Below are 27879 nucleotides of genomic sequence, written 5' to 3' on the forward strand. Positions count from 1 at the left end.
AATCACTATAAACTAGTCACAATTGTTCCTTATTATGATGGTTCTAACAGATAAAAAGGTGAATAGGGGACTCCTATTGGTCATGGCACTTTGGTGGTTGTGCACGGCCTTATTAAACACATGTGTTTATATATACAATATACTATGTTATTTTATTTTTTTTAAGTAATAAGATACTATGTTATTTTTAGGCATTATTTTCATTAGTACATATTTTTGTGGTTTGTGGTCACGGTAAACCAATAAACAGCAATATTGAGTTTTGCAATCTCAGGACCTGTGTACTATATGAACTTGTTTTCTTCTACGTTACTGTAAAATGAATACCAGATCGGGCAGAGGCTTCAGATTGGCCAATAGCAGTAAGTGACAGAGAAAAGATGAGCTAAAAAAAGTTCAGTTGCATGTGTTGTTCAGTAAACATATCTCTGTACTTACGGAAATGATGTGCCCTTTCAACCCGTGGGCAGAGTCAGCACATTCAATCACAGCACTTAACTGGGGGTAACCAACACCTGTTTTAATCCTGGTTGTACAAACAGATCCTGTGTAAGAAGAAGGTACATAAAGGAGAAGATTAGTTCTATGTTCTTCATAACAGGCAAAGCTTGCCCTGCTCAGCAATGTCTATGTCTGGCATGGTACCAATGCTCTAAACCTTCTCAGTTTATGACTATGTGCCACATTAAAATATAGCAGGAGGCAATTAACTACAATAAGCATAAGTGTACAAGTAATGCCCTTTTTCTTGCTTTTTCCCACATCATCTTCTCCCTCTCTCTCTCTTCTCCTGCTACATATGTGGCAATATCTGCTGTCTGTAGTGTGAAAGACAGTCATGAGGTCACACTGAGAAGGGTTGGATCTCTGTAAAATTCTCCTGCACCCACTGTCCATCTCCAGCAGCATCATTCCCAAGGCAAGTGTCTCTTCCCCAGTTGATGGAGTGGAAGAAAAAAAATTACCCAATTCACCCCAATGCCCAAAGTCTTAATGGCAATTTCGCAAAACTGCTGGTTTTGCAGCTGCTCCCATTCTGCTTGTGGAATCAGCCCCCTTCTGTAAGTGTATGGCCTGCTACATTGGCAGATCTGCCATTATTTTGCTCAGAAGGCCATTTCTGCCCTTCACCAGCATGTGGAATGTAATGTGTCTGTGTTGCTGGACCACGCTATCAGTGGCAGGGAACACATGACCATGGACATGAGTCCAGTAAGCATGGGCAGGGACAATACACATCCTTCATGGCACACTGGACCTATCTTCTGACAGCTGGAAAGGATGCAGGAAGGGCCGGGTGCTGCAGTTCATAATGAACTTAAGAGGCCTGTTGTCAGGCCAGAAGGGTTTGTGGCCACTTTAGACAAACATACCTGGCCAGTGTTCACCTGGCAGAAATTAAGTGCCTGCCAACTGCCTAATCTGTGACATCCCCACGCACTGCAATTCAATTTTGGCCATGCAGCAGAGTCTGCAGAGCTGGAGTTTATCAGTGGCCCATCATTCAGGACATATGCAGCATTTTGACTCCTTTTGAAGAGGCGACCAAAAATGTAACTCATGACGAGGTGGGCATTAGTGATGCAATCCCTTCAGTGTTCCTTCTGGAGAACACACTCCATGGCCTGATTTTTGGGCACTGGAGGCACAACAGCAGGTGGAAGAGGAGCACTTGCTGCTCTCTCAGAGCCATTGGGATGCTTTGCTTCCTGTTTCCAACCCTGTGAGGAGGAATATGAGAAGGAGGGTTGGGGTGCTACCAGTGAGGAGGATGAATGGAGAAGGCTTCAAGGGAAATGTTTTACCCCTCCCAACCCCAGAGAGTTCTATGCGTGTTGAGATCACTGGGTCCTCTGCTGCAGACAATTTGCAATGGTGAATGGCATCTTGGCAAATGGGTTTAAATGGCCAACCTATAAGATGTATGATACAAGGGTAAAATGGCCTCATCTACAGCCACCATCCCATAGGTAGCCAAAAAAAGTTGGCACTTTGAGGAGGCGCTGCATAAGAACCTTGTTGCCGCATTTACTGATTTTGGCAGGATCTCCTAGCATTAAAAATGGCCAGAATTCAGGATTCCCCCTTTATAGACTTATAAGGCTATATTATAGGCTTTGGATAAAGCTGTGTGAATGTATGCATACAGTAAGTGCACATGAAAGGGTGGGACCCTGTAAGGGGATGGAGCCACCTGAAAAAAGGAATCTGAGAAGAGGGTATATTAATAGAAGGAAAGTACCGCAACCACAGGCCTGGGAGAAGAAGCACACAGCAAACAAGGTAGGTGCTGAGGTCTATAGCATTATATTATTTTTTCCCTTCAGGGTGTATCAACACTTTATTAGGTGTCTAATGCGCAGTTCTGAATAGTAGAGGCACTGAAAGTGACAGCATTACTTCCATTAATTGCAGTGCCATCATGACAGCCAATAAGAACTGTTACCCAAATTGGCACCAAGATTCTGTGCCTGATAGATCAAGAATGGTGACTGCAAAGTGATTGCATAATGTCCATTGATTTTAGATAAGGATTTTAAAAAATGAGCCTTGACTTCCTCTGTAAAGTGGCCATGTATTGATATATGGCATACACAAAGCCACAAAAGATTTTTTTTCAAGCACCAAATAAAGCATTTGACTCATTGCCAATGGGATGACATCATTTGATCAGCTAGAAAATTAGATTTGAATTACCCAAGTGCATCAGTATATCCATCTCAACAAACCTCTACATCACTTTCAGACGGTACAGCTGTCTCTCCAGTGATTAGTATCACAGATGCTATTTAGAGTACCAAAACACACTGGTGTATAAGTTACATCTGTGCAAGGCATGATGGAGATGACTAACTAGGGCTATGCATACATTATAAATAGTCTGGCTCAGAGTGGCTACCTATGAGGAAGTATAATGCATCTACAAACTAAACCAAAGGGAAATGGCAGTAACTCCATGTATGTTTCTAGCCACATGCATAAGGCAAATACATGAATTTGAAATATTTAGGTTGTGCAGGGAAAATATCATAGCAATAACACTACTTTCTTTCTTATATATTTGTGAAAAATGTTGGCCCTGATATAGGGAGTGAAGAAAATGGGTGTCTATGCCCACAAAAACTAAACACAGTTTGTTGGGCTTACTTTACCAGGAGTGCATGGACAGCCGTGTTCCTTACAAAATTACACCTGCCCATCGTCCTCACTAGACATGTGCACCAGTAAAAAATGTCTTTAGTTTCGTTTCGTTTTGATTCGGATTTTGCATATTTGGTTTTTCGGATTCGGTTCCGCAATTGAATTCGTTACGGGATTCGGAATCGGACGAAATTCGTTAGCAGTAGTCGTTTTTCGGATTCGGGTCCGCAATTGATTCGGATTTGGACGAAATTCATTAGCGGTAGTCCGGTCGAAATTTTATTGGACGAAATTACGTTGGCAGCAAAGTGACATTAGAATTTTTTTTTTTTTTACAGTCTGCAGAAGATGAAAAAAAAAAGCGTGAGGTTCCCCCCCCAATTCATACCCTTTAGGTCTGGTAGGAATGTTAGGAGGGACCCCCCCCCCCCCCAAGTAAAAAAAAAGTGCTTGGGGTTCCCCCCAAAATCCCTACCAGACCCTTTAGGTCTGGTAGGAATTTTAAGGGGGAACCCCAACCCCCAAAAATGGGGGGAAAGAACCGTGGGGTCCCCCCTAACAGTCCTACCAGACCCTCGATCGAGCGCCCCCCTCCCTGCGCCTTACCAGGCCACGTGCCCTCTGCATTGGGAGGGTGTCCCCGTGCCGATGGGGACAAGGGCCTCTTCCTCACAACCCTGACCCGGTGGCTGTGGGGGTCTGCGGGCAAGGGGGCTTATTTGCATCAGGGCTACCATTTAAATAAGGAGGCACCCAGATGCCGCCCTCCCCCCTTGTGAACGAAATTTCATCCAATAAATTGGGTGATTTAAGAAAACTAGGTGTGGTATACAAACTGTTGGGAGGATTTTTTGGTGGATTTTAATAAATGGAAACTGTAAGAGGAGAAATAATAAAAAAAAAATTAAAAAGCAGCTATGAACATCCAACTATCATTACTGATATAAGAAACCGCTGTCTTAGATGGCTTGTCCAAGAGATAATGATAGCACAATTTTTTTGCGAAATCCAGGAGAAAGAAGAAAGACTAAAGAGATGGATTTCAAGAGGACCTGGAAATGTAGGTTTATCTAAATCTTACCTTACCTTTACTGTATACCGGATGATCCTGTCAGTACCACACTTCCTGTCGTATGTGATAACGCTCACTCACTGTACTGTATCTAGGTGAACTAGCGGGTTCTGTGTGTAATGACAGAAGGCGTCCCTGGTTACCTGGTAACCAGGGACGCCTTCTGTCATTACACACAGAACCCGTCAGAGCTGCTGTGATTTTACAGAGGAGTATAGAGGAGCCGCGGTGTAATGACAGAAGGCGTCGCTGGTTACCAGTACACTGAGAACCCTTCGGAGCTGCTGTAAAATCACAGCAGCTCCAACGGGTTCTCAGTGTGTAATGACACATGGGTATCCCTAGTTACCAGGTAACCAGGGGCGCCCATGTGTCATTACGACGAGAGCTTAGGAGAGCTGGTAGTGATATGAAAGCCGACTCTGCTAAGCTCTCATCTTAATGACAGAACAGCAGCTGCTGGTTACTGGGTATATCATATCCCCGCCAGCTCTGACAAGCTCTGACAGCAGGTCCAGGCCAATAGAAAACAGTTGGGCAGAGCTAGTTGTCACTGCTGGCTCCGTCCAATCGTTTTCTATTTTTGTTTTTTCTACTTTTTTAACTGTTTTTCTATTCTGCTCAGTACCACAGAGGTACCGAGCAGAATAGCCGAGTCGACTACCGCTCAGCAGCATTCGGCTATTCACTCACTGCTGTTCGGCATCTATGAGAATAGGCCGAACAGCAGCGAGTAGCCTGCCAGAGGTTCGGCTCAGCTGATCCAGATGTTGGATCGGCCGAGTCGAACTCCTTCTGCACTTCGGGTCGGCCGAACATGCTCAGCATGTTTGGCCGACCCGAAGCCACCCGATGTACGGCTGATTTCAGTGTTCGGCTCACTTCACTTCGGGTCGGTTGTTCACTCGGCTACCTACGGCAGCTTTGTAAATAGACCCCCTAGTTTAATTGTTGTGTTGAACACTCCATGTTTCAAAAATTTACAACAGAACCAGACTAAAATTTCACCAGCCATATCATAAAGTTCTGAACACTAGTAACCCCGCAAAAAATTTGTTTAGTTTAGTTGCGGATTGATTCTAATTTTAATTTCTTTACTTTTTCAAATTTCAGATCCGAAACTTGATTTGTTTCGCTATTCGGATTTCATATCCACCCAAATTTTTGTTTCCGAACGATCCACAACAGGGAGTCACATGACCATGCCTGTAATGCAACCCCCAAGAGTTAAATAAAATCTGATTGGCCAGAGAACAGTCACATGTCCAATTTAGTTTAATTTTGAACGTAATGTAAACGAATTTACGTTAAACGAACATTCAGATTAATTTGCATTCGGGCATGTTCGAATTTGGAAATCAGATGCATTCGAAAGACCGAATTTAACAAAATTTTTACAAATATCCATTGAGAATTAAATGAAATTTACGTCTACAAAACACTGATAATCCCAAAATAACAATGAAGACACTTGGTTGATATTATGAACGGTATGCATCTTTACACTTTGCTTGTTTGAAACTGATAGATGTGGCAAGTGTGTGCTTACAACACAGTAAAGTGCTAAATAGTAACTGCACTAGCAAACTACCACTAGACCTTTCAATTAGATATACTAGCCCAACCCTGATGTTTAAAAAATAATTCATGTTTAGAAACCTGGCAGTTGCCAAATATGCTTTAAGACCTGTGTCTTAAAGCTACCGCCGCACTGCAAGGCTTAAGTGTTCATTTGTGTCTAATGAGAAAAATAACAAAGACATACTCACCCAAAGCTCTGAGCTGGCCGCCTGTCACATCGCTCCTTCCAGCCTGTTTCCTCCTCCTCCCGAACATTGGAATCTTCCTCGGTGTCCTCACGTCCATACACAGTGTATAGATGTGATGATTTACAGGAACTTAGACTAATGCAAAGGAGGGGGGGGCACAAGAAGTACCGGTCTAAGCAGAAGCCGACTCGGAGCATTAGTGAGTATAACTTTTTTTACCTAAACACAAAGGAGCACTTAACCTTTGCAGTGCGGGGGTAGTTCCACTGCAAGGGTTAACAAAAATTCTTCTTTAAAAACATGCTGCATTTGACCATTGAAGCCCATTGGCATAGGCCCTTAGGGAGATTAGATCATGCCTGCACATACAACTATACTATAATGTCTATAGCCATCGTACAGAAGATTGTATTACATCCTTTTTGCTTTTACATATTATGTTTGTATGTGTCTATATAGATTAAAATATCTCATCTCTAAAATTTTATTTTTAAAACAGAAAAAAAAACATTTTTCAATTTAATGTAGGCACAGCAATATCTGAAACATTCTATCCAATTTCTAGCTTCCTTTGACATCATCAGTGTCTACAGCAAAAAAATCTAGTGGTTCAGCTCATTGTTATTTTAAGCTTAAGTAAGTCCTGCTTTTTCCTGTGACTCACAGGATGGAAACATAAGATATTCTGAAATATTTTATTACTTGCTTTAAGTATCTTTCCGACTAAACAATAAATTCATAAAGGCCATGAAAGACAAATTTGTTTAGGAGCTTTTTGATAGGTTGAGCTTTTGTTACCACATACACAAGAGGTTCATGCAATGCTAAATTTGCATGTGTATTTTAGTCCTTTTTAGAGGAGTAATGCATATAATAATAGCTGAACCTTTAAATTAGTTACTGATTTACTACTAGTGAATGTTTGGTGAAAGTCACATTCCCTGCTTTATAAATATGTCCCCAAGGATGTCCCAGGTATGATTTAAACCAGAAAGCTGTTTTTTATTAGCCATTTCTGTTCATATTCATACATTCAAATAGTTAATGAAAGCATACATGCCTATGACCACACATATTTTTTTGATTTAGTAGAAGAATTAGGAAACATCAGTAGATTTAATTTGAGAGTTTAGATGCGTTTCAGTGAAAGTTTGGCTTCTTTTATTTAAAGGAGAACTATGGGGTCAGTGTTTTTCCCCATAGTTCTCCTTGGGGTAATGGGAGGACACAAACTAGCGTCCTCCCGTCACCCTAAGCTCAGTATACCGCGAGCTACAGCTCGCGGTATACTGAGACGCCGCACCTGGAGCGGATCCCGACTTAGATGACGGGATCCGCCCAGCTGCGTGAGTGACAGCTGGCTCTGCCTATCTAGAGGCAGAGCCAGCTGTACCCGCCCCCTCCCCCGTCCGTTCCGCCATTCAGCGCTGGCAGATCGGAGCGGGGAGAGGGGAATCCAGCCCCTCCCCCTGTCACGGCAGAGAGCCATGACAGGATCGAGAGGTGAGGGAACCCGGTATGTGTTCCCTCACCTCCCGATCTACTGAGCCGACCTGTGACAGTCTCATTGTCACAGGTCTGCTTAGAACTATGACGTGAGTGGAAAACACTCATGTCATAGTTCTCCTTTAAATGCGAATAGAATTTCTAGTTGCCCTGATCTTTTATTTAGCTTATCTGAATAAATGAATTCAAATGTTTCAATCAGGTTAAATATAAAATGGGAGTTTAAAGATATTTTGTTTGGAGACAATGAGGAAAACAGTTGGACTTTTGAAGAATTAATGGATCAGAGCTGCGAGACCAAACCATGCAAACAACCATGCTATTAGAACTTTACAGTCTCTAATTTAAGTTAAATAATTATTCACTGAGAGGGTAGATGGATGTTTTTTCAGATACTTGTTTCTTCTGTACTATACATATGTGCTATTATATTCTTCATATTTTCCTTCTTTTTGCAATTTGCATTTGTTTAAATGCTATTATAGGAACCTGGATTAAAACATTTCCTAGCACTACACAACTGTGGCTTCCCTGGAAAATATCATAGAGAAAGGGGAATTCACAAACGACATAAATATTTGCTTTAATTTTTTTAATTTTTTTATATTAATACATTAACAACTCATTGTGATTAAACCACCAGTGTTCTATTGTTATTCATCCCTTAGCAACCCATACCTGTGGGGACCCTTAAAAGCTTATAAAAGACCTGCCCAGCCTGTCTAAAGCTTGAAATTGAGGCAAATGTGTGGTAGGATCAGAACTCCAAGACAGTGAGGCTTTTCAGGAAGAGTTTGTTCAACGTTTGTCAGGTGTACACAGTGTACATCTTAGTGGAGTGGGGACAGATAAGCATGTAGCTTGTCAAAGAGTGTATTGGGCCCCATTCATGGTAAGATATCTCTCTCTCTCTCTCTCTCTCTCTCTCTCTCTCTCTCTCTCTCTCTCTCTCTCTCTCTCTAAATCCATTGTAATCAATCATAATTGCCTTGCAACAGTAAGCTAATGTCAGATTGGTAGCTATGAATTACTGCAATTTGTACATTATCATTCCTTTTTCACTGCCTTATTAAAAATAGTTCAATAGCATATTATATACCCTGCTTAGAAAATTAAGTGGCTCATAACAAGTCGTGTTCTTGATCAGCTGGCTTGACTGTCAAGAAGAAAAGAGAACAACAGTTTTACTGCCTAGAGACAAGGAGCCAGCAGTCAACTCTCTGACACTTTGGTGACTAGGATTTGATTTCAATGACATGCTTCCCCAAGCCATTTTATGGAGCCTTTTCAGCGGCCATAAATCTTTGTGGCCAAACAATTCCCTATACCTTAAATATAATAACTACATCTATATTTAATTTAATGTACAGGAGACTGTATTTGTTTTATACCCTCCTGAATTTTGCTGGTCTAATACAGTACTTTTGAATTAAGCTCTGCCCACATATTAGCATACTTCTACTGCATATTAGGTTTCAAACTATTGGTGGTAGCATAACTTGTACTGAAAACGTAAAGTGAACCTGATAGGATAAAGAAATGTGAGCTGACACTGCTGATATTTTTTAAAGTTGGCATCCTAATCCTGGCTTTGCTACCTAGTTAGTCACTGAAACATAACAAAAAGGTTTGGTCTAGAGTTGTGCTGGATCTGAGGAATTTCAGAGGTTCTGATGATGTTGAGAAGTGCAGCATTGTCAATATAACAGTTAGGCTGCTTCCAAACCAGTGTCTCCCTCTGGCCACTGAAGGACCTGGAGTGAAAACTTCAGGTGATAAATTAAAGGAGCACCAAAAAGATTAATCTATGAAGTGGTTAGCTGCAAATGATTGACTTTTACTATCAGTTAAAATCCAACATGCTTCAGAGGTAGTGTTCAGTGCTTGAATGTGCAGCAGAGTGGCTGATGCAGAGGAAAGTGTAATTGCAAGTAATTGACTTTTATTATCAGTTGTAATCCAACAAATAATTATTTTTTTCTTGGACGTGCTGGAGAGTGCCTGACTCAGAGGAAAGTGTTGCTGCTATGTACTTGCAGTACATGTCTGTGTTTCTGCTAGTAACGTCTTAATCTAGTGGACTAAGAAGACAACAATCAATTGCACAATTTCTATATTAACTCATTTAATATTGATGCTGTGCACTGGAATGCTGGCTCCACATTTTACTACTGAAAGTTTGCTAGCAGCTACATGTTCCTCTGTTAAATCAGACACTCTCTTGCATGTCCAAGTCCTGAAGAAGGGAGATTCAAATGTGATGGCTTTCACCCAAATGTGATGGCTTTTACCTAAAAATACACCTGATCACCTCATCGATTAATATTTTTGGCCCTCCTTTTCTTCTTCACCTCACTTAAATAAGCAAGCAAAATCAGAAGCCCCCATATTTCTATCCTCTATAGATCCTCTATCTTTCTATAAATTTCCTTTATGGTTTTCCTATTTCTTCACATATATTCTCTTGATGAAAATCTGATACTGACTAAAATATGGAACAAAGCTGTAAAGAGTAATGTTTTTACTTTCATGTGTATAGATCAAAAAAACTGTTTTACTCACCTGGACCAATTCCTACTTTTATGATGTCAGCACCTGAAAGTATTAACTCTTCTACCATTTCTCCTGTAACCACATTACCAGCCTAGAAGTAATGTACAGACTATAAAAATTAATGGGAATATAATAGCAATATAATACAACTATACAACTCTTTCTATAACTGTTATTTAAGTTACTATCGAAATACGCCTAGCTCCATCCAAAACCTTTTAAGTTTCAGATAAGAAAGGTAAGGGTAATACCTCTGTCAAACGTTTCTGATTTTTATTTCCCCATTTAGAAAATTTCTTCTCATTTTCTGTCCTCTTTGACAGCTGTCTGAAAGAGCTGACAGTAAGAGAAAATCTCCCCATTTTCTGTCTTTCTGATAGGTGTGAGAAATAAAAGACAGCGAGGGGACATCTTCCAGTGGAGACACAGGCAGCATTATAAACAAAGTTTCTAGTATAGTGAGGAAGGTTTAGAACCTCAGGCATTATTGTTGTCTGTGTCCTTATTGAGGATATTTCCCTCACTTCCTGTCCACAGCACAAGTGTCAGAGAAACAGGAAGAGAATAAAAACCTCTAATAAGAAGACACATAGCATTTAAAACCTAATAAAGGTTCTAACCCCAGTCCAAAGTATAAAGAAGTCTAGCATTTGGGAAATAACCTGTTAACAAAATCGAGAGCATGGGAAACTTTAAAAGCATGATAATCAGCGATAGTGCTGACAGAAGAATGTACACTGCCTGGTCATAAAAAAAGTCCCGCACTCAATGTTTCGTTGGACTGCCTTTAGCTTTCATTATGACATGCATTTGCCATGGCATTTATTTCCATGCAGAGTTGCATACATTTTTCACCAAGATCTTGTAATGATGATGGGAGAGTTGGACTACTGCGTAAAGTCTTCTCCAGCACATCCCAAAAATTCTCAACGGGTTAAAGGAGGTGAGTGCTTTTCACTCACCTCATAGTTCCAGCCGACCTGTGACAATGAGACTGTCACAGGTCGGCTCAGTAGATCAGGAAGTGAGCGAACACATACCGGCGTTCGCTCACTTCTCGATCCTGTCATGGCAGAGAGCCGTGACAGGGGAGGGGCTGGATTCCCCCCTAACCGCACCGATCCTCCACGGCTGTCTGGCGGAACGGATGGGGGAGGAGGCGGGTACAGGTGGCTCTGCCTCTAGATAGGCAGAGCCAGCTGTCACTCACGCAGCTGGGCGGATCCAGACATAATTGTCGGGATCCGCCTCAGCTGCGGCGTCTCAGTATACCGCGAGCTGTAGCTTGCGGTATACTGAGCTTAGGGTGACGGGAGGATGCTAGTTTGTGTCCTCCCGTTACCCTAAGGAGAACTATGGGGAAAATCCCTAACCTCATAATTCTCCTTTAAGATCTAGCCAATCCATGTGTGAAAATGATGTCTCTTGCTCCCTGAACCACTGTTTCACAATTTGAGCCCAATCTATCCTGGCATTGTCGTATTGGAATATGCCTGTGCCATCAGGGAAATAAAAATCCATTGATGGAAAAACCGGGTCATACAGTATATTCAGGTATGCAGTTTACCAGATTTTTTAGGGACATAGTTACATAGTTACATAGTATTTGGGATTGAATAAAGACATACGTCCATCAAGTCCAACCCATATAGGTCCATGCATCATCTCTTAGGGATACTGGTATGCCTGGATATTACGGTCCCTCAAGAAATTGTCCAAACGTTTCTTGAACAAATCTACACTCTTGGCTGAAATCACTGCCAATGGCAGTGAGTTCCAGACCTTAACCGCTCTTACTGTAAAGAACCCTCTTCGCCCATTGTGCTGGAATTTTTTCTCCACCAACATAACATTGCCGAACCTAGTAATTATCCAAAGGAAGGCTCTTACGTATTTGCTTAGCTAAACCCAGGTGGTAACTTTTTTGTGGCCAGGCAGTGTATATTCTGTAAATCTGGAAAACATTTTTACTGCTGCTCATAGCCTGGGCTGGACTTGATTTCCAACATTTATGAAAATAGTTGCTGATCTGCCATTAGTTTTAACACAATGACATTCCTTATGGGCACACAAAAGCAGAATAGTTTTTAAACTGTCATCCCTGCCATGCTGTGTCTCAAACAAAACTACCCTTCTATGAAATGAAGGGAATTTAAAAATGAACTGTTAAAACAGCGTTCCACAAGACTGAAAGACAAGATAAAGCAGTGGCCTTCCCCATAATTAATAATCAGATTCCACCTGCCATTTGATAGTTTAGGTCTGGAAATAAAAATAATAACTTTAGTGGTTACTATAAGAAACACCCCATGTTTATAAAATACCGCATTTAGGGGAAGCAAACATATTATTTTACATTAAAAAATGATATAGGCAATGTCTCTTTAAGCTAATAAATACATCTGAAGTAACCAGAGCTTTGTATCTAAAGATGGCAGACTGGTATTTATCTCCACTCTGTGAAAACCTCAAATTCTTTGGCATATAGCCAGTTCAGCAATATTCCTGTTACATTACTGAAACCCATTTAGCATTTCCCAAAATTAAATTGTACAAAAGCTTTTTACTAACAAGTGCTCATAGTTTATAGTGAGCTGTTTTTGTAATGCATCTCCATTCTAGCCACACTTGTATTGCTATCAACAGTAAATTGCTTCCATTACCATGTAACATTGGCTAACATCTACACATCAACACATGTCCTAACAAATTCCATAAAATCCGAGTTATGACAGTGATATATACAACATAATACATTTCAAAACTCTTAAAAGAAAGTCTGAATAGAGGGCCTTCCAATAGGACACCCGTTGCTTACATTCTTTACAGAGGGCTTGACACCTGGTAAACTTTAGAAGAGGCAGGCTTACTGTACATTAGGAAACAGTTAGCACTTAGCTACAGATTGCAAACAGACCAACATTTTATTAAAAGTGCTAAAAAGTCCTCCCAAAACACAATTTTGACAGAGATCCCAATCAAAAACATTTTAAAACATTTAAGAAAAATTTGAACCAATGTTTGCAATGTTACATTGTTCACCCATGCCATGATGCAAAAACACATAAAAATGCACCACCACATATTATATAATGTGCTTAAAAAGTAAAATATAAATGACATTTCTAAAGAACAGCAGCGTAAATGAGCCATTACTAGTAAAATGTAAAAGTGTTAATTGTGCAGTAGTGCTGGGACTCGAGTTGAACTGACTTATCATTGAATTCTGCATTATTCTCTACACCCTGGACCTGAATATGAAAGGTGAACCGGCAGTTTTGCCGTTTTTCAGGTCTTGATATGTAGCAGCTTAACCTTATCACTAGGGTTGATTGACTCATTTATATTAAAAGGAGTAGGGTATGCTCATTTTGTAGAGTGAATGATCACTTAGCTTAGTGAATAAGGTGAAGCTGTGTTAAGTTCAATCATCCTATAATGTGCAAGCATAAAATAAGATATTTGTACCATAAAATCTTTTTCTACCAGCCCATTGGGGGATACATGAATTCAGGAATTCTAAAACAGTCGTGTTATACTGCTGCCTACAGGAGATTGGAACACTGGCAAACAAAAAAAGTTAAAGATAGCCCCAGTCTAGCCCTGCCTTTATGAGCAAGCAGTAAATAGTTCCAATTGAACGGTTAGGGTAGGGCCTTTGTCCCTTAATAGACTCGAAGGAATAGATTTCTGCTAAGTACAAAAATCTTATCTTCTTTATTTTTCATTGAGGAACACAAAAATTATCAACAGTTGGGACATCCAAAAGTAGTCCAACTAAAGGATGGGCAACAGCCACAGTGAGGTCCAACAGATGTGAAGATCATTGTACAAGAATATTTAAGATTCAAGGCTAATCAAGGCTAAATTAAGAAAAGGGTCAGGCAAAACAGGGTAAAAGCCTTGACCAAGGGGAGGGCACTTATGATAAACCTGATGCTCAAAAGCAGAACTGATAATCATGATCTGAAGGATTGATGAGCCTTAAACAACAAAGACTGGAGGACCAACTTACCATTCACCAATCAACAGGTGGAAAAAAACACACTGCTCAAAAGGAAGAAAACTAGACCAACATCCAACATAGTCAACTAGAAACAAGTATACAGGGCCAAGGCCTAGAAAAAAAAATCCCTAAGGTAAGGTTGTATCAGTGGCAACACAAGGGGGGTGCGGCCCACACCCGGGTGTCACCATCGCAGGGGTGACACCAAAATGACTGACAGTCAATTTGGTGTCACCCCCCTCTAAAAAGTCGGGCACTTGGTCATGGACTGAGAGCCCGACAGCTGCATGAGAGAGGAGGGGACGCGGCGGCATGCCTCATCCCGCCAGGTGAACGCCCCGTCCTCTCTCTGCTGGCATCCATCACCAAGATGGCCCCCGGCAGGCATCAATCAGGTGGTCGCGCATGCGCGAGGTGACGACACTGCGGGCTGTCACCCGGTCTAGAGACCGGGTGACACCTGACCTCGGGACGCCCCTGGGTTGGATAGACATACCATGTCCAAATGGAGGGTTAGCCGGTCAACAGCAGAAGACTTAAAGAAGGCTTAAAGAAGAACTTCAGAAAAAAATTGTATTAACCTTTGCAGTGGGGCTACTCCCACACTGCAAGGGTTAAGTGCTTGTTTTTGTCCAGGTGCTAACAATAAAAAGTTATACTCACTAGACCACCCAAGCAGATTCTCTGCTTCTGTGATCACACAGATAGACTGCTCCTCTGTATCCTCACATCTATAGACAGTCTATGCACAGTATATAGAGCATGATGACACCAGGATCCTTAGACCACTGCAGCAGAGGAGGAGAGACGTTCTAGACACCGATCTAAGAACAAGCTGGCTCATATGGTCTGGTGAGTATAACTTTTTTTTTTTAGCACCTAGACACAAACAAGCACGGGGGTAGCCCCACTGCCAGGGTTAATATTTTTTTTTCCTGGCGTTATTCTTTAAGATTAGCATTCCTAACTCTTGACTTCAGGGAAAGAAAATTTTGACAAACATAACAAGAACAGGGACCAGATTGTCCACATGTTCCTTCAGGCTGAATGGTGGTTAAATGAGTATAAAGCACGTATGAGCAACACAGCAACTAATGGATGACATCAGCATTCAGTTCACTCAGCCTTAACCCTTACCGTGGTAAAATCAAAAACGATGTGAAATTTGAAAAGAGTGCCCAACAAGGTGAGATGCTTCAGCCTTCAGAGACAGGGCTACACCAGAGGCTGTGCCATGGCTGTGGACCCAGAAAATGTTCTGTGGCTAACTGATGCAGTACACGAAAGTCTGAAACCACCAAAATGTAGAGCCCAGTGCCCAAAGGCCACATTCTGGGCTAGCCCTGAATACTATGACATGTAACAGATGTGCTCAGTGATTGATAGTAATATACGTTTACAACATCTAACCTGTCAGATCATCAGATTTTTCAGACTTCAGACAAAAAAGAGAGTCTAGGTCTAAGTAGATAAAGTGCGTGATTTTGTGTAGAGTAACTCTAAGAAATACAGGCACAACTTACCATAATCGTGTGTTTTGGAAATTTGGCATGGACAGTCTTCACAAACTCTACAAAGTGTTCTGAATATCCATTGGCTACATCCAGGCAAATGTATCTGATAAGAGGAATGGCTTCTAGGATGCTGCTTAATTTCTCCAGGTCTGCTTGACTACTACCAGAGCTGGCTGCTACATTCTGCAACAGAACCACATTGAAACAATAAACAAAAGGAGAAAAAGAACAGAGAAAAATAGCACACTAGATCCAGCAGATAAAGCTAGTATCATAAATAATGCATCATATAACTATGCAGCTGCACAGGGAGGAAAAATGTACTGTGTACTGTATGGTATATCTTTACTATTCACATAACTAACTGTAATAGTTGTCTGTAAAAATATACAAGGGTAAACACAGTTGGAAATGCAACAGCATAGTCTAATGTACTGTGATGTGTCTTTTGTGCTGTAGATGGCAATGTAGTCCAATGTTACTCTCTATATGCATGTTTATCAATGTTACACAGGAAAGTTTATCTGTATGCTGTATAATGCTGTATTCTTATGTAATGTTCTCCTAAGCAAGTAAAACTTAGTTCAGCATTCCTCAAGATCTCAGTGCTTCATCTAAACACATAGAAGTGATATAGAGTGGCCTATGAATGAAATGCAATACAACACATCAGTCATGCTGGCGTACTGAATGCCTGGGTCAGAAAGTGAAGTACTTTCATACTAAGTTGTTAGTTCATACCGAATCACTATACAAATTAAAGTAGTACTAATATTTTTTTAACATCAACATATCAGTATTGATTAGTCTTGCACAATAAGGTAATTTCTTTCTTTCTACATATATCATAAAAACATACTTTTTTTTACATGCATCTAAGAGCCCACACTCATAACATCAGTCCCATTCATCAGATTGAATTCACCAGGACTACATGTCTCATCATGCTGAGCGGCAACATGTATTGCTGATGTGAGGATGCTGCCTCTTCCCAGTAGTCCTCCCCAGGAACACAAACTTAAGTGTGGCCCCAATAGGGCTCAATAGGACCCTGCAAAGGAAAGAAACCACCCTATAAAAATAAAGTGAGGGCAGTGCTCATGGGAACCAGCATAATCTGGATGAAAGGAAAACTTTAATACATGAACCAGTGGCATAATTTGTAAGTCTTTGTAAACATAACGAAGCTTGCTCACACTATATATGTTGGAGTACAGCTTAAAATAATTAGTAGGCCCATTAGAATCTGTTCTACCGGAGAAGTAGTGACAAACGGAATTATGATTAAGACAGGGCACTGTCTGTGTTTTAATTAAAAAAAAGTAAATAAATTGCTTTTTTAAGCATCGTTCAGAAATTCCAGGTTAACTAATATAAAAATAAACCTTGGAGGCGTGAAGTAGCATTCATATGATAGTAATGTCTTCCTACCAAACACTGGAAACACCAACAAAACAGTGGTTAAAGAACATCTTACTCACTGTTTATTTTATGCCCAGTATTTAGTATAACTATCAGCTGCACAGAGATCAGCGCCGCATATATCAGCAAAATTATAGAAATCTCACCAGCACACCAGTCCTTTTAGGATAGCAAAAGCTTAATTTATTGAAGTATTTTGTCATATGACCAACAAGCGCTTTCGGGACCACACAGGGTCCCTTCGTCAGGCTTTAGCATTGACTGTTTAGTGACTGTTTTTAAATTCAGGCAGTTTCCCGCATTCATGCGTCAAGCTGCATGCGCGGGCCTGGCAAGACGTTTAAATACGCCAGCTCAGATCTAGGAAGCTCTTGGCCAAACAATGTGGAGTACATTGAGATCAGTTATTTGATGTATGTGACATTAAAAAAGCAGGGAGGGAGGGAGGGAAAAGGCTATTATGAGTTAGGCTGGAGAAGATTAGGAGGGATGGGTATCTGTTAAAATGAGCCATGAGAATGTGGGAAAATGAGTGAGATGAGTCAGGATTCTACTTCTGGTTTTAATGTATGTAGTGCAAGTTGTTTCATGTAAATGCTTATAATAACAGCGCAATCTGTATAATTTCATAAAAATTATATAAAACCCACCATTTTATTTTTTACAGAAGTGGAGATACATCGCACTGTTTGGCCCCATATGCATGCAACTCCTAAAACTTTGACTGGTTATTAACGCTGCCATCAGTAATCACTGGCCCCTTACTACATGATGCCTCAGGCCTCTTACCCACTGCTACATGTCATTGTACTATAGCTGTTTTTATTTTTACATTTTTGAAAAGCTCAAAAATTACAAGCTTTGTGAATTCCAGTTATGTTACTTTCTATTACATGCATGTTAACTTAAGATAAATACATTCCTTTTTAAAATTTCAGTTGCCCTTCAGATACAAGATTCCTGAAAAAGAAGGTTTCCTAGTTCTGCTAAACTAACAGGGTTATTCACAAAAGGGTGAAGAGTTTGGAGAAGGCAGGAGAAGTGAACAATCTAGGACAACATAGCTGAACTGGAAAGTGAGCTGAATGGGAGAATTTTTCTAAATCAGCTATGTTGTCCTAGATTGTTCTCTTCTCCTGCCTTCTCCAAACCCTTCACCCTTTTGTGAATAACCCTGTTAATGTCTGATTACCTAATACATTGTCAGAATGAGACCTAGTAATGATTTATTTTGCTCGCGTAAAACTTCCCCTGTCAAGCTCATCTAGACTTCTGCTGACAACAACCTTTTCTGGGTGACAGTTGATGTAAATTCTTGATTGCTAGGCCCCATCCAGACAGATATGGGCCCAGTGATACAATGAATGCCTTGATGGTGGCCTTGGTGGTGGCTACCTTAGGCTATAAGCCTGCTCCTTTGTTACAGAAACCTTAGACAGATTTTAAAAAGACACTAAACCCAGGAATTAAATCTTAAAAATGCATTCAAGTACCTTAACTCCTTCGTGACGGGAGACGTACAGTGTAAAAAAATTAAAATAAAGTGTAAAACAAAATTAGGAAAATATAAATTATATATAAATACATTTTTTATACTATAATTAATATAAAAAAATAATAGTAATAATCAAAACTTGTGAAAAAAGTGTTTTCTTCTAGTTTTTTTCCTCATTTTTTTTATTTTATTCAAACTAAGTGAGGGGTTAGGTACACATATGTGATATAATTATATAGCCCTATCTGTCCTCTAAAAAACAATATATAATATGTGTGGGTACATTTAGTAAGAAAGTATATAACTGACGTGGAAGAACCACACAGCAAAAATGTAAAAAATGTGTCAGTCATTTATGAACAGAACCTGAAAACTAGCTCAGTCATGAAGGGGTTAACTATTAACAAAAATATAGCTTATTTATGTATTACTCAGCTGCAGATTCATAAATCATCGTGTTGACACAGTACTTTCTTCTGGCGGGTGGCTACTTTTGTCCCCTGTGGTTCCTGTGTGTGTTGTACAGTAGCCACCGCTCCAAACTCGCTCCCACCGTTTGATCGACATCTTGCTCTTTAGGTTGGCAAAGAAGCAACTAATGGAAGTAAGAGAGTATTTCTCCTACTCTGCTAACCCCTGTATAGCGATCCTATCGCTGGTGAGTTCTCATGACATGGCCCTTTAGAATATTTTCTGAATTTGGAAATGATCACTTGCACTGTAAACCAAACCAAATACAAGTGTGTGCTGGCATACTTAGTAGACTTAATTGAGCTAAGCAAATCCAACACAAAAAACTGTGAATTTCAAATAACAGTTACTCGTCGTGTGAAGTCAATGGCACCACAGCCACACCACACCACAAGTCAATGGCACCACAGCCATGCCCTCAGTGTGATCGCCCACACCCGGAACGCAGGCACATTAATGCCTGCGTTCAGTTCCAGCGCGATCTGCAAAAATATGCAAAAATGCAGCATTTTTGCAGATCGCACTTGACCTGAACGCAGGCACTGATGTGCCTGCATTCCTGGTGCGGCGATTGCACTGGGGGCGTGGCTGCGGTGCCATTGACTTCAATGCACTGCTATGCCCCCTCCCGCCCCTGAATGCAGGTGTTTTTTCGTTGGTAGATCTCATTGAGCTCGTCATTTGAAACGTAGATCTCCAGATGAAAAATTGTGGGCGCCCCTGTCCTAGATTGTTCACGTCTCCTGCCTTCTCCAAACTCTTCACCCTTTTGTGAATAACCCTGTTAGTATTTTTCTGAACTGTACTAGCAAAGTGACAGTCCAATAAAAATCCTATTTTATTTTGAATTATTTTTATCACAAAATAAACTTTAAAAAAAAAACCCAGATAAACATGGAGCATGAGTATAATTGTACCTCAAGACATTCAGGATAAGTGGAGGCAAATTTCTTCCAGTCTTCTAAAGAATAATGCTTGTGAACTGTAGTAAACAGTGTATGCTAGAAGACATATGGAGAAAGATTAGTAACTTATAGAGTGCACACAATGTTGTGATATCTATATATCAAGAAGTCAAATATACTAAAATATGTCACCTACTGCAAAGAAAATCAGACAGCTCAGAGAGAGGCACTAGCAATCCTCCTGAACAGTCACCTGAAATTCACCAGAGCAACCCAGAGCCTGTAACCAATGTGAGCAATTTAACAAAACACTCACTCTCCATACTTGCAGATTGGATGGTGAGTATTTATTTACATGAGTTTATTTTTAATATCATAATTTCTAGAGGCATCACAATTAATAGTGTACTTGCAATAAATTAAACAAATACAATTTTGCCTAGATTTCCAATTTTGTTCCCAGTGTTAATGATATTCAAATATAGAAGGGACATTTAGTGACCTTTTCACACTGTGTACAGGTTGTTTGTAAGAGCTGTAAAATATAATGCTGGTGTATGTACAGTACTACACAAACATTAGGATTGCTTGAGTTGGCTAAACAACCAAAACATATATGTAAAGCCATTTTTAGTCTCTATTCCATAAACTGAGGCGGCTCTCTAATTAGGCGAGTTAGGCGGTCGCCAAAGGCCTCGTGCTCACGAGGGCCTTGCGGCTGCCTAACTCGCCTGTGCAGGTTCTCCACACCCGACAACAGGCAGATCTAGCAAGGGGAGGGGGAAAGGGGGGGTGCGGGAAGGCTGTCGGCGCTCCATTCTCCCTCCAGAGGAACTTGCTGCTCCCTTCCACTGCCCAGGGACGGACTTACCCGAGGACCAGCGGCCTCCTCCTGGCGGAACTGCGAGGAGTCCTGGCATTCCGCCACTTGCTTCTTCTTTAACTGCAGAGAGAGCACGCTGGGGGATGGCGTGGACAGGTAGAGGCCCCGCTCCTGCCGCTGTCACTGCAGCAGTCAGCGGTGGCATCAGAATTGGAGGGCATGGAGGAACTAATACCGGAGGGTGAAGAAAGTCTGGAGAGTGTCACACTGGACCAGGCGCTCAGGTTAGTGAAGCACCCCTGTGTTACATTGAGTGCATGCTGAAAAAAACAAACGATCATATTCTTTTTTTCAAATACTTTAATCATGTTATTGTTTACGGCTGCTAAAGATTTTCTTTGTACAAAATCCAGCTGCCCAATACCCGTTAGCCCCATACTGTGCATTCCTTAATTCTGATCTCTGCGCTCGGTGCCTTCCTTCTGCGCACTGTGCATTCCCTAATTGTGACCTCTGTGCGTTCCCTAATTCTGACCTCTGCGCTCTATACGTTCCCTAATTCTGACTTTGGCTCTGTGCGTTCCTTAATTCTGACCTCTGCACTCGGTGCGTTCTTTCTGACCTCTGCGCGTTCCTTAATTGTGACCTCTGTGCGTTCTTTATATTGGACCTCTGCGCTTTGTGCGTTCCTTAATTCTGACCTCTGCACTCGGTGCGTTCTTTCTGACCTCTGCGCGTTCCTTAATTGTGACCTCTGTGCGTTCTTTATATTGGACCTCTGCGCTTTGTGCGTTCCTTAATTCTGACCTCTGCACTCGGTGCGTTCTTTCTGACCTCTGCGCGTTCCTTAATTGTGACCTCTGTGCGTTCTTTATATTGGACCTCTGCGCTTTGTGCGTTCCTTAATTCTGACCTCTGCGCATTGTGCGTTCCTTACTTCTGACCTCTACACTCGGTGCGTTCCTTCTGACCTCCGCGCTCTGTGCGTTCATTCCTTCTGTGCTCTGTACGTTCCTTCTGTGCGTTCCTTCTACACTCTGTGCGTTCCTAATTCTGACCTCTGCACAGTGTTCATTCCCTAATTCTTACCTCTGCGCTCTGTACGTTCCCTAATTCTGCTCTCTGTGCATTCCCTAATTCTGACTCTGTGCGTTCCCTAATTCTGCACTCTGTGCATTCCCTAATTCTGACCTCTGCGCTGTGTGCATTCCTTACTTTTGCGCTCTGCGTTCCTTCTGCGCTGTGTGCGTTCCTTACTTCTGCGCTGTGTGCGTTCCTTACTTCTGCGCTGTGTGCGTTCCTTACTTCTGCGCTCTGTGCTTTCCTTCTGCGCTCTGTGCGTTACTTGCTTCTGCCCTCTGTGCGTTCCTTACTTCTGCGCTCTGTGCGTTCCTTACTTCTGCGCTTTCTGCGTTCCTTACTTCTGACCTCTGCGCTGAGTGCGCTCCTAAGTTCTGACCTCTGCACTCAGTGCGTTCCTTCTGACCACTGCGCTCTGTGCGTTCCTTAATTGTGACCTCTGTGCGTTCTTTATATTGGACCTCTACGCTTTGTGCGTTCTTTAATTCTGACCTCTGACCTCTGTGTATTCCCAACTTCTGGCCTCTGCGCTCTATGCGTTCCTTAATTCTGACTTTGCTTTGTGCACTCCTTACTTCTGACCTCTGCACTTGGTGCGTTCCTTCTGACCTTTGCGCTCTGTGTGTTCCTTAATTGTGACCTCTGTGCGTTCTTTATATGAGACCTCTGCGCTCTGTGCACTCTTTATATCAGACCTCTGCGCTCTGTGCGTTCTTTATATCAGACCTCTGCGCTTTGTGCGTTCCTTAATTCTGACCTCTGTGCGCTGTGTTCCTACTTCTGACATCTGTGCATTCCCTACTTCTGGCCTCTGTGCTCTGTGCGTTCCTTCTGACCTCTGCAATCTGCGTTTCTTCTGACCTCTACACTCTGTGCTCTGTGTGTTACGTACTAGTGACCTCTGCATTCTGTGTATTACTTCCTTAGGGTCAGGGTTTTGCATATAGTTATTTGTAGAATTAGATAAGAGACAGAAATAAAATTCTAGCTCTAGGAGCTGTAAATTCCTGGCTGCTGGGATTAAACACTTGTCTTAAACTGTGCAATTTATACAGTTGATTCCTAATTATTGTTTGCATTTTCTTTCATTATGGTTGTGAGTGGGGGCCTCATGTTTGAGTTTCGCCTAAGGCTTCACAAAGTCTAGAGCCGCCTCTGCATAAACAGATGACTGATGCTGACCTTGCTCAATGTTCTGGCCATCTCAAATGTTCCCACAGTGTCCATATTGGCTGCAATTATTGGGATCCCAGTATATGTTTGCTTGGAGTTTCTGAATGTGAATGTTCGTACCAAATCCACCTGTAAAAAAATAAAAAACATAATTAATTAATGCCCAGCAGTGCCAGTTTTGAGATGTCACTCAGACAGAGCCACGTCCAGAGTCGCAGCATGTGGAGCCTTTTCCTCTCTCAGGTTTGTTTCTACTGATCAGTACCAATGACCTATTTAGCTCCCACTGAAGCACTTCACCTCTGACAACCAGTGCAAAGAGGCACTTTACAACTGACCACCAACGCAAGGAGGCATTTCACCAATGAGCTACAATGTAAAGAGCAATTCTCCACTGGCCAGGGTCCACTTCAGCACTGACTGCCCCTGTAAGGGAGTACTACACTGACAATCAATATAAGGGACACTTCTTCACTGAATAGCAATGCAAGGGGACAGTTCACTGGCCACTCTACTCTTGGCAAATGCTACCTGTGAGCTGTGCTGCTTGTTACATTTTCCTGAGCAGTGCACTCTGTAAGCTGTGCTGTACATTATATACTCCTTACAAAAGTTCCGTTGCTGGTTCGTAAATAGTCCTCTCTTTTTAAAAAGTTCTTCTTTAAGGTTATTCTAGTAACGTTTTAGCTCTTTTACTATATTCAGTGTGCCGGTGTTCTATCAAAGTTTGTGACTGCGTTAGAATGTGTGACCGGTGACGTGGTCACACATTTTAACCTAATCCCGCCCAGTTTTTCGGCTGTGGAATATGTGACCAGCCACATGGTCACACATTTTAATGTAATCACACCCACTTTTTCAGCGGTGGAATATGTGCCCCTACCCAGAAGTAGAAAGTACGGCATTGACACAAATGTGATTGTATGGGAAGGCAATGCAAGAGCAGGCAAATGCCTGTTTACTAAGACTGCATCAAAAATAATAGAATGTGTCTTGTGAACTGACACTGTGTAAAGATGCTTAGAATCGAACAGTATGTAAAACTTGAATCCCTTGGGGTTCTTAAACCAAAACCCCTAATATATATGTATTATATTAGGGGTTTTGGTTTAGGAACCCCAAGAGATCCATATATTTCTAGGTTAAAGTGAGTTCATAAGTCATAATGTATACTATAATCTGTCTAAACAGTTCTGATTTAGTACATGTACCACTCAAAATCTTATAGAGACCAGACCACCAAACAAATTGTTATAGTACAAACCACCAAACAAGCAGCTTGCTGACTCCATCCAAATGATATGGGAAAGTCAAGTTTGCCCATTTTTGTAGGTCTGCTTTAATCATAACTGGGTTATGGAGGGGCCATCCCTGAGATTTTCAGTGGAATGAATTATCTAGCAGGATTGAGCAGAGTCATCACCAGGAGGTCAATGTTCTCAAAATGGTGTTGTGCAATGACTTTCATTGGATCCAATACTCTCAACTCAATTTGAATCCTCGTTATAGCCATAATAAAGTAGAACTTTAACTTTTAAGTCGTTTTTGCTACCTTTTTTTAAAGGTTATTCAATAAAATTGATTGACTAGTGAACTACATTCTCAATTCTAACACTATACATTATTGCCACAAACTGGTTTATGAAACAGATAAGTGAACCATTATACATTTTGGCTATCCAAAGGATGCAGCCAAGACTGGTAGATTTTATGAGGTATTCCACTGGAAAAAATGTCCTCTTAAAATGGTGATTATGGCACTGGTGTTCCCATTATTACCTACAGCAGCGGTCGCCAACCTTTCGGACCCCATGGACCACTAAATGTAATCATTTTAAATTCCGCGGACCAATAATATGAATTTTAAAAAATATATATATTCTCATATTTTTTGTTTCCTCATATATAAATATATTCTCATATGTGTGTGTGTATTTATATATATATATATATGTACAGGGGTTGTATTTTTTTTAGTTCAATCTGAGTTTATTCAAGTTTAAGAGATATATATATATGTGTGTTTGTATCTATATATAGTCCATGTACTGACGAGATGCCCTGCCTCCTGCAGAGCCTGCACTGTACTGAGAGCCGTGCATTCCTTGTGACAGCCGCTGATTGAGTCAATGAGAGGCAGCCCCGGAGCCTCGTGCCGCTTCAATGATGGCCCAGCCTGACCACTGGTTGGCGATTGCTGATCTACAGTGCATATCAATGTGTATCTGGGGCTTGTGCAGGGATAGGCTGCTTCTCCTGTGTGATGCATTACTGAATAATGTATGACAAAACTCCTGGGTGTAGTATTAAGGAAAACAAGTTTCTTCTGATGTCCCACTGACTTCAATGCTTTCAAAGTCACTGAACCAGAACAAAAATACACATAGCGTAAGTCAATGACAGTTCATGTATTTGGTCCCTTTTAGCCTTTTAAATAAACTACTGAAAAGTTTTGGTATATCCATTTAATACATGCAAACAAATATCTGTTGATCCTGCCAGAAATGCTGTTAGCTGATAACTCCCTGTGCTCTTTTCCTCTATTGCACTGTTATTAGTTACATTGTTCCCAGTTATCTCTGTGGTCAGAGACTGGCAGGATAATAAGGGGAATAAAACCCCCCAGAAAAATAAGAAAGCAAATGCAGCCAGCACATCTAAGGACTGGTAAGCTGCAATGTATTATTTTATTTTCTTGGACTTAGGTATGCCTTAACATATCATGGCCAGATGATTAGCATTACAGCCATGCAACTAGTATTTTTCGAAGAGATCAGTAATTGCACCCACCATTATACTCTAATGATAGATCACGATAGCTGTAGTAGAGGCTATTAACTACACGCAAAAAAAAAAAAACATTACCCAGTGCTCAGCCCTGCTAAAGTGCCCCTGTTGCTATACCACAACAGAACAGTGTTTATACCGTACTTACCCCCACAACTTTCATTAGTTGAACCTGCTGACCTCCACATTATTACTGGAGAGAGTAGTGACATGGAGGTCACCAGGAAGAACATATGAGAGCTATGGGGGGACCCAGGAGATAGACATTCCCAGAAATGTTTCTCAAGATCAGAGCGGCATTCCAAAAGGGGGGTAGCAGGAAAGGTAGGTATCTACACTGTTCAGAAGATATATTTATGGCTGGGGACACCAAAGGAGGCCATGGCACCAGAATTAAGGCAAATTAGCAGCTGCTAAGGGGCGTGGGTTTAGTGTAGTCTAGCTTAGGGAGGAGGGAGAGTAGATTTAGCAGTAGTAATGTATCTGTCCTCTCGAGGTGCATCGACATGCAAGGACCAAACTCACATAAGGCAAATGAAGACCTTACAGGTGTGTACAACAAATAAATTAAATACTAAAAAAAGGAAAACTAAAAAACAACATCTACAAGTACTGTAGCTGCTGACTTTTCAGAAAAAAACATACTTACCAGCCTGTGTAGTCAAGCACTGTCTTCTACGCAGCCAATTCTTCTCAGGTCTTCTGCCCTTTCGCACCACCATATTGCATTTGGGAGCCAGTTCTAACTTCCTGATCACTTAGCTGCCCCCCTTCTGTGCATGTGTAAGATTAGAACTGCTGGGAGACCGGTCCTGAAGACTCCTGGGATGTGTGACATGGTCCCAGGAGGCTGTGGTCGGACTGGGTGCAGACTGAGGGGATGTCACCATGAGGAAGTGGAAGTAAGTACCACCAAAAAAGCACTCGCTTCCCATAAAAAAAAAAAAATGCCATTGTCTAAACGGCTGGAGAGGAGGATGGCAGTGAGTCAAAATCTTGGGTGAAGATCTTCTATAAGCACTCCATTAATTTATAACTCACATGAAAGGTGCCCAATGAGAGGGAGGCTATAATTATAAACAAATTACAAAGACCCTAATTCTATCATTTGCAATGCATTAGCACATTTATGGGAAAGTCACAAGGTACCTACTCTAACCTCTACTTCCAGTCTGTCTGTACCTATTATGCAGCTATGCTGTTTCCCTGTCCAAATGCTTCTTTAGACCTGATCAGTGCATGACCTGGAACAATATGAGAAGTGTTTGTGAATTGTGTCTTTACATCATGAGGTTGGTAATGTAGAAAGAGCCCAGGAACGCCTGCCCAATGTACTCTGGGTTCTGTGCCAACCATCAGGTCAGAGAAATTGCTCCCTATATGTACCCTGAAAGATGTCCTACATGGTACTGCAGTACAGATCCTGACAGGACTGCTGCACCATACCGTGGTACCTAAATGGTCAGAACCAGAACTCTAAAATACATCAGTCTGGTTTCCAATAATTACATTTCAGCAAGTCCCCAGTCTCAGACTACAAATGTATTATGTCCATAGACTGTCTTTGACCATCTCCTGCTGCATCTCTGCAGTCTCGGACACTACAATAAAATATACTAAATTTAACATGTGGCCCTTTGGTAATGTCAGGGGCTACAATTCAGATCCCCTTTACCTTGTAAGTGGACCCCTCGGTGATGTCAGGGGCTGCAATTCAGGAACCCTTATATCTCGCAAGTGGATCCCTTGGTGATGTCAGGGGCTGCAGTTTAGGTTTCTAATTTTTGTATGTGAACCCCTTGGTGATGTCAGGGGCTGCATTGCAGGTCCCCTTTACCTTGTAGGTGGACCCAAGGATGTCCATATAATGAGGCACCCTGAGGCAGTTGCCTCAGCTGGCAGGTGTGGCAGAGGGGCGGCGGAGGGCAGCCACAGCATCCCAGATTGCTAAGAGCTCTTAGTAATCTGTGTTGCTCTGTCTAGCTTCACGCCGAGCTCACTGACATCATTGCTTGCTAGAGAGCTAACCAGAATGCTCTAGCTGGCGTCCCGCCAAGCTCCTGGCAACCAGTGGCATCAGTGAGTTGGGCGGGACCAGACAGAGAGCCACTGACAGCCACGGCTTGTCACGCAGCCACCCGTCCCACCGCAGTTGCCCCCCC

General features: G+C 41.6%; 1 protein-coding gene across 1 annotated transcript in view; it reads right to left on the minus strand.

Moving 5' to 3' along the window:
* Positions 1 to 438: 438 nt before the first annotated feature.
* Positions 439 to 27879, minus strand: part of LOC108802680 (GMP reductase 1-like) — a gene marked incomplete at its 3' end in the record, with an annotated part of 35612 nt that continues 8171 nt past the window's right edge. Inside the window, exons 2-6 of the mRNA XM_018574537.1 lie at positions 22940 to 23059; positions 19867 to 19950; positions 15571 to 15744; positions 10051 to 10132; positions 439 to 545 (exon numbers count right to left, since the gene is read on the minus strand). Coding sequence (XP_018430039.1) covers positions 439 to 545; positions 10051 to 10132; positions 15571 to 15744; positions 19867 to 19950; positions 22940 to 23059 — 567 coding nt within the window. The remainder of the gene's footprint in view (positions 546 to 10050; positions 10133 to 15570; positions 15745 to 19866; positions 19951 to 22939; positions 23060 to 27879) is intronic.

This window comes from Nanorana parkeri, unplaced genomic scaffold, assembly GCF_000935625.1.
Source record: "Nanorana parkeri isolate BGI_ZX_2015 unplaced genomic scaffold, ASM93562v1 scaffold3029, whole genome shotgun sequence".
In the NCBI taxonomy this organism is placed as follows: domain Eukaryota; kingdom Metazoa; phylum Chordata; class Amphibia; order Anura; family Dicroglossidae; genus Nanorana; species Nanorana parkeri.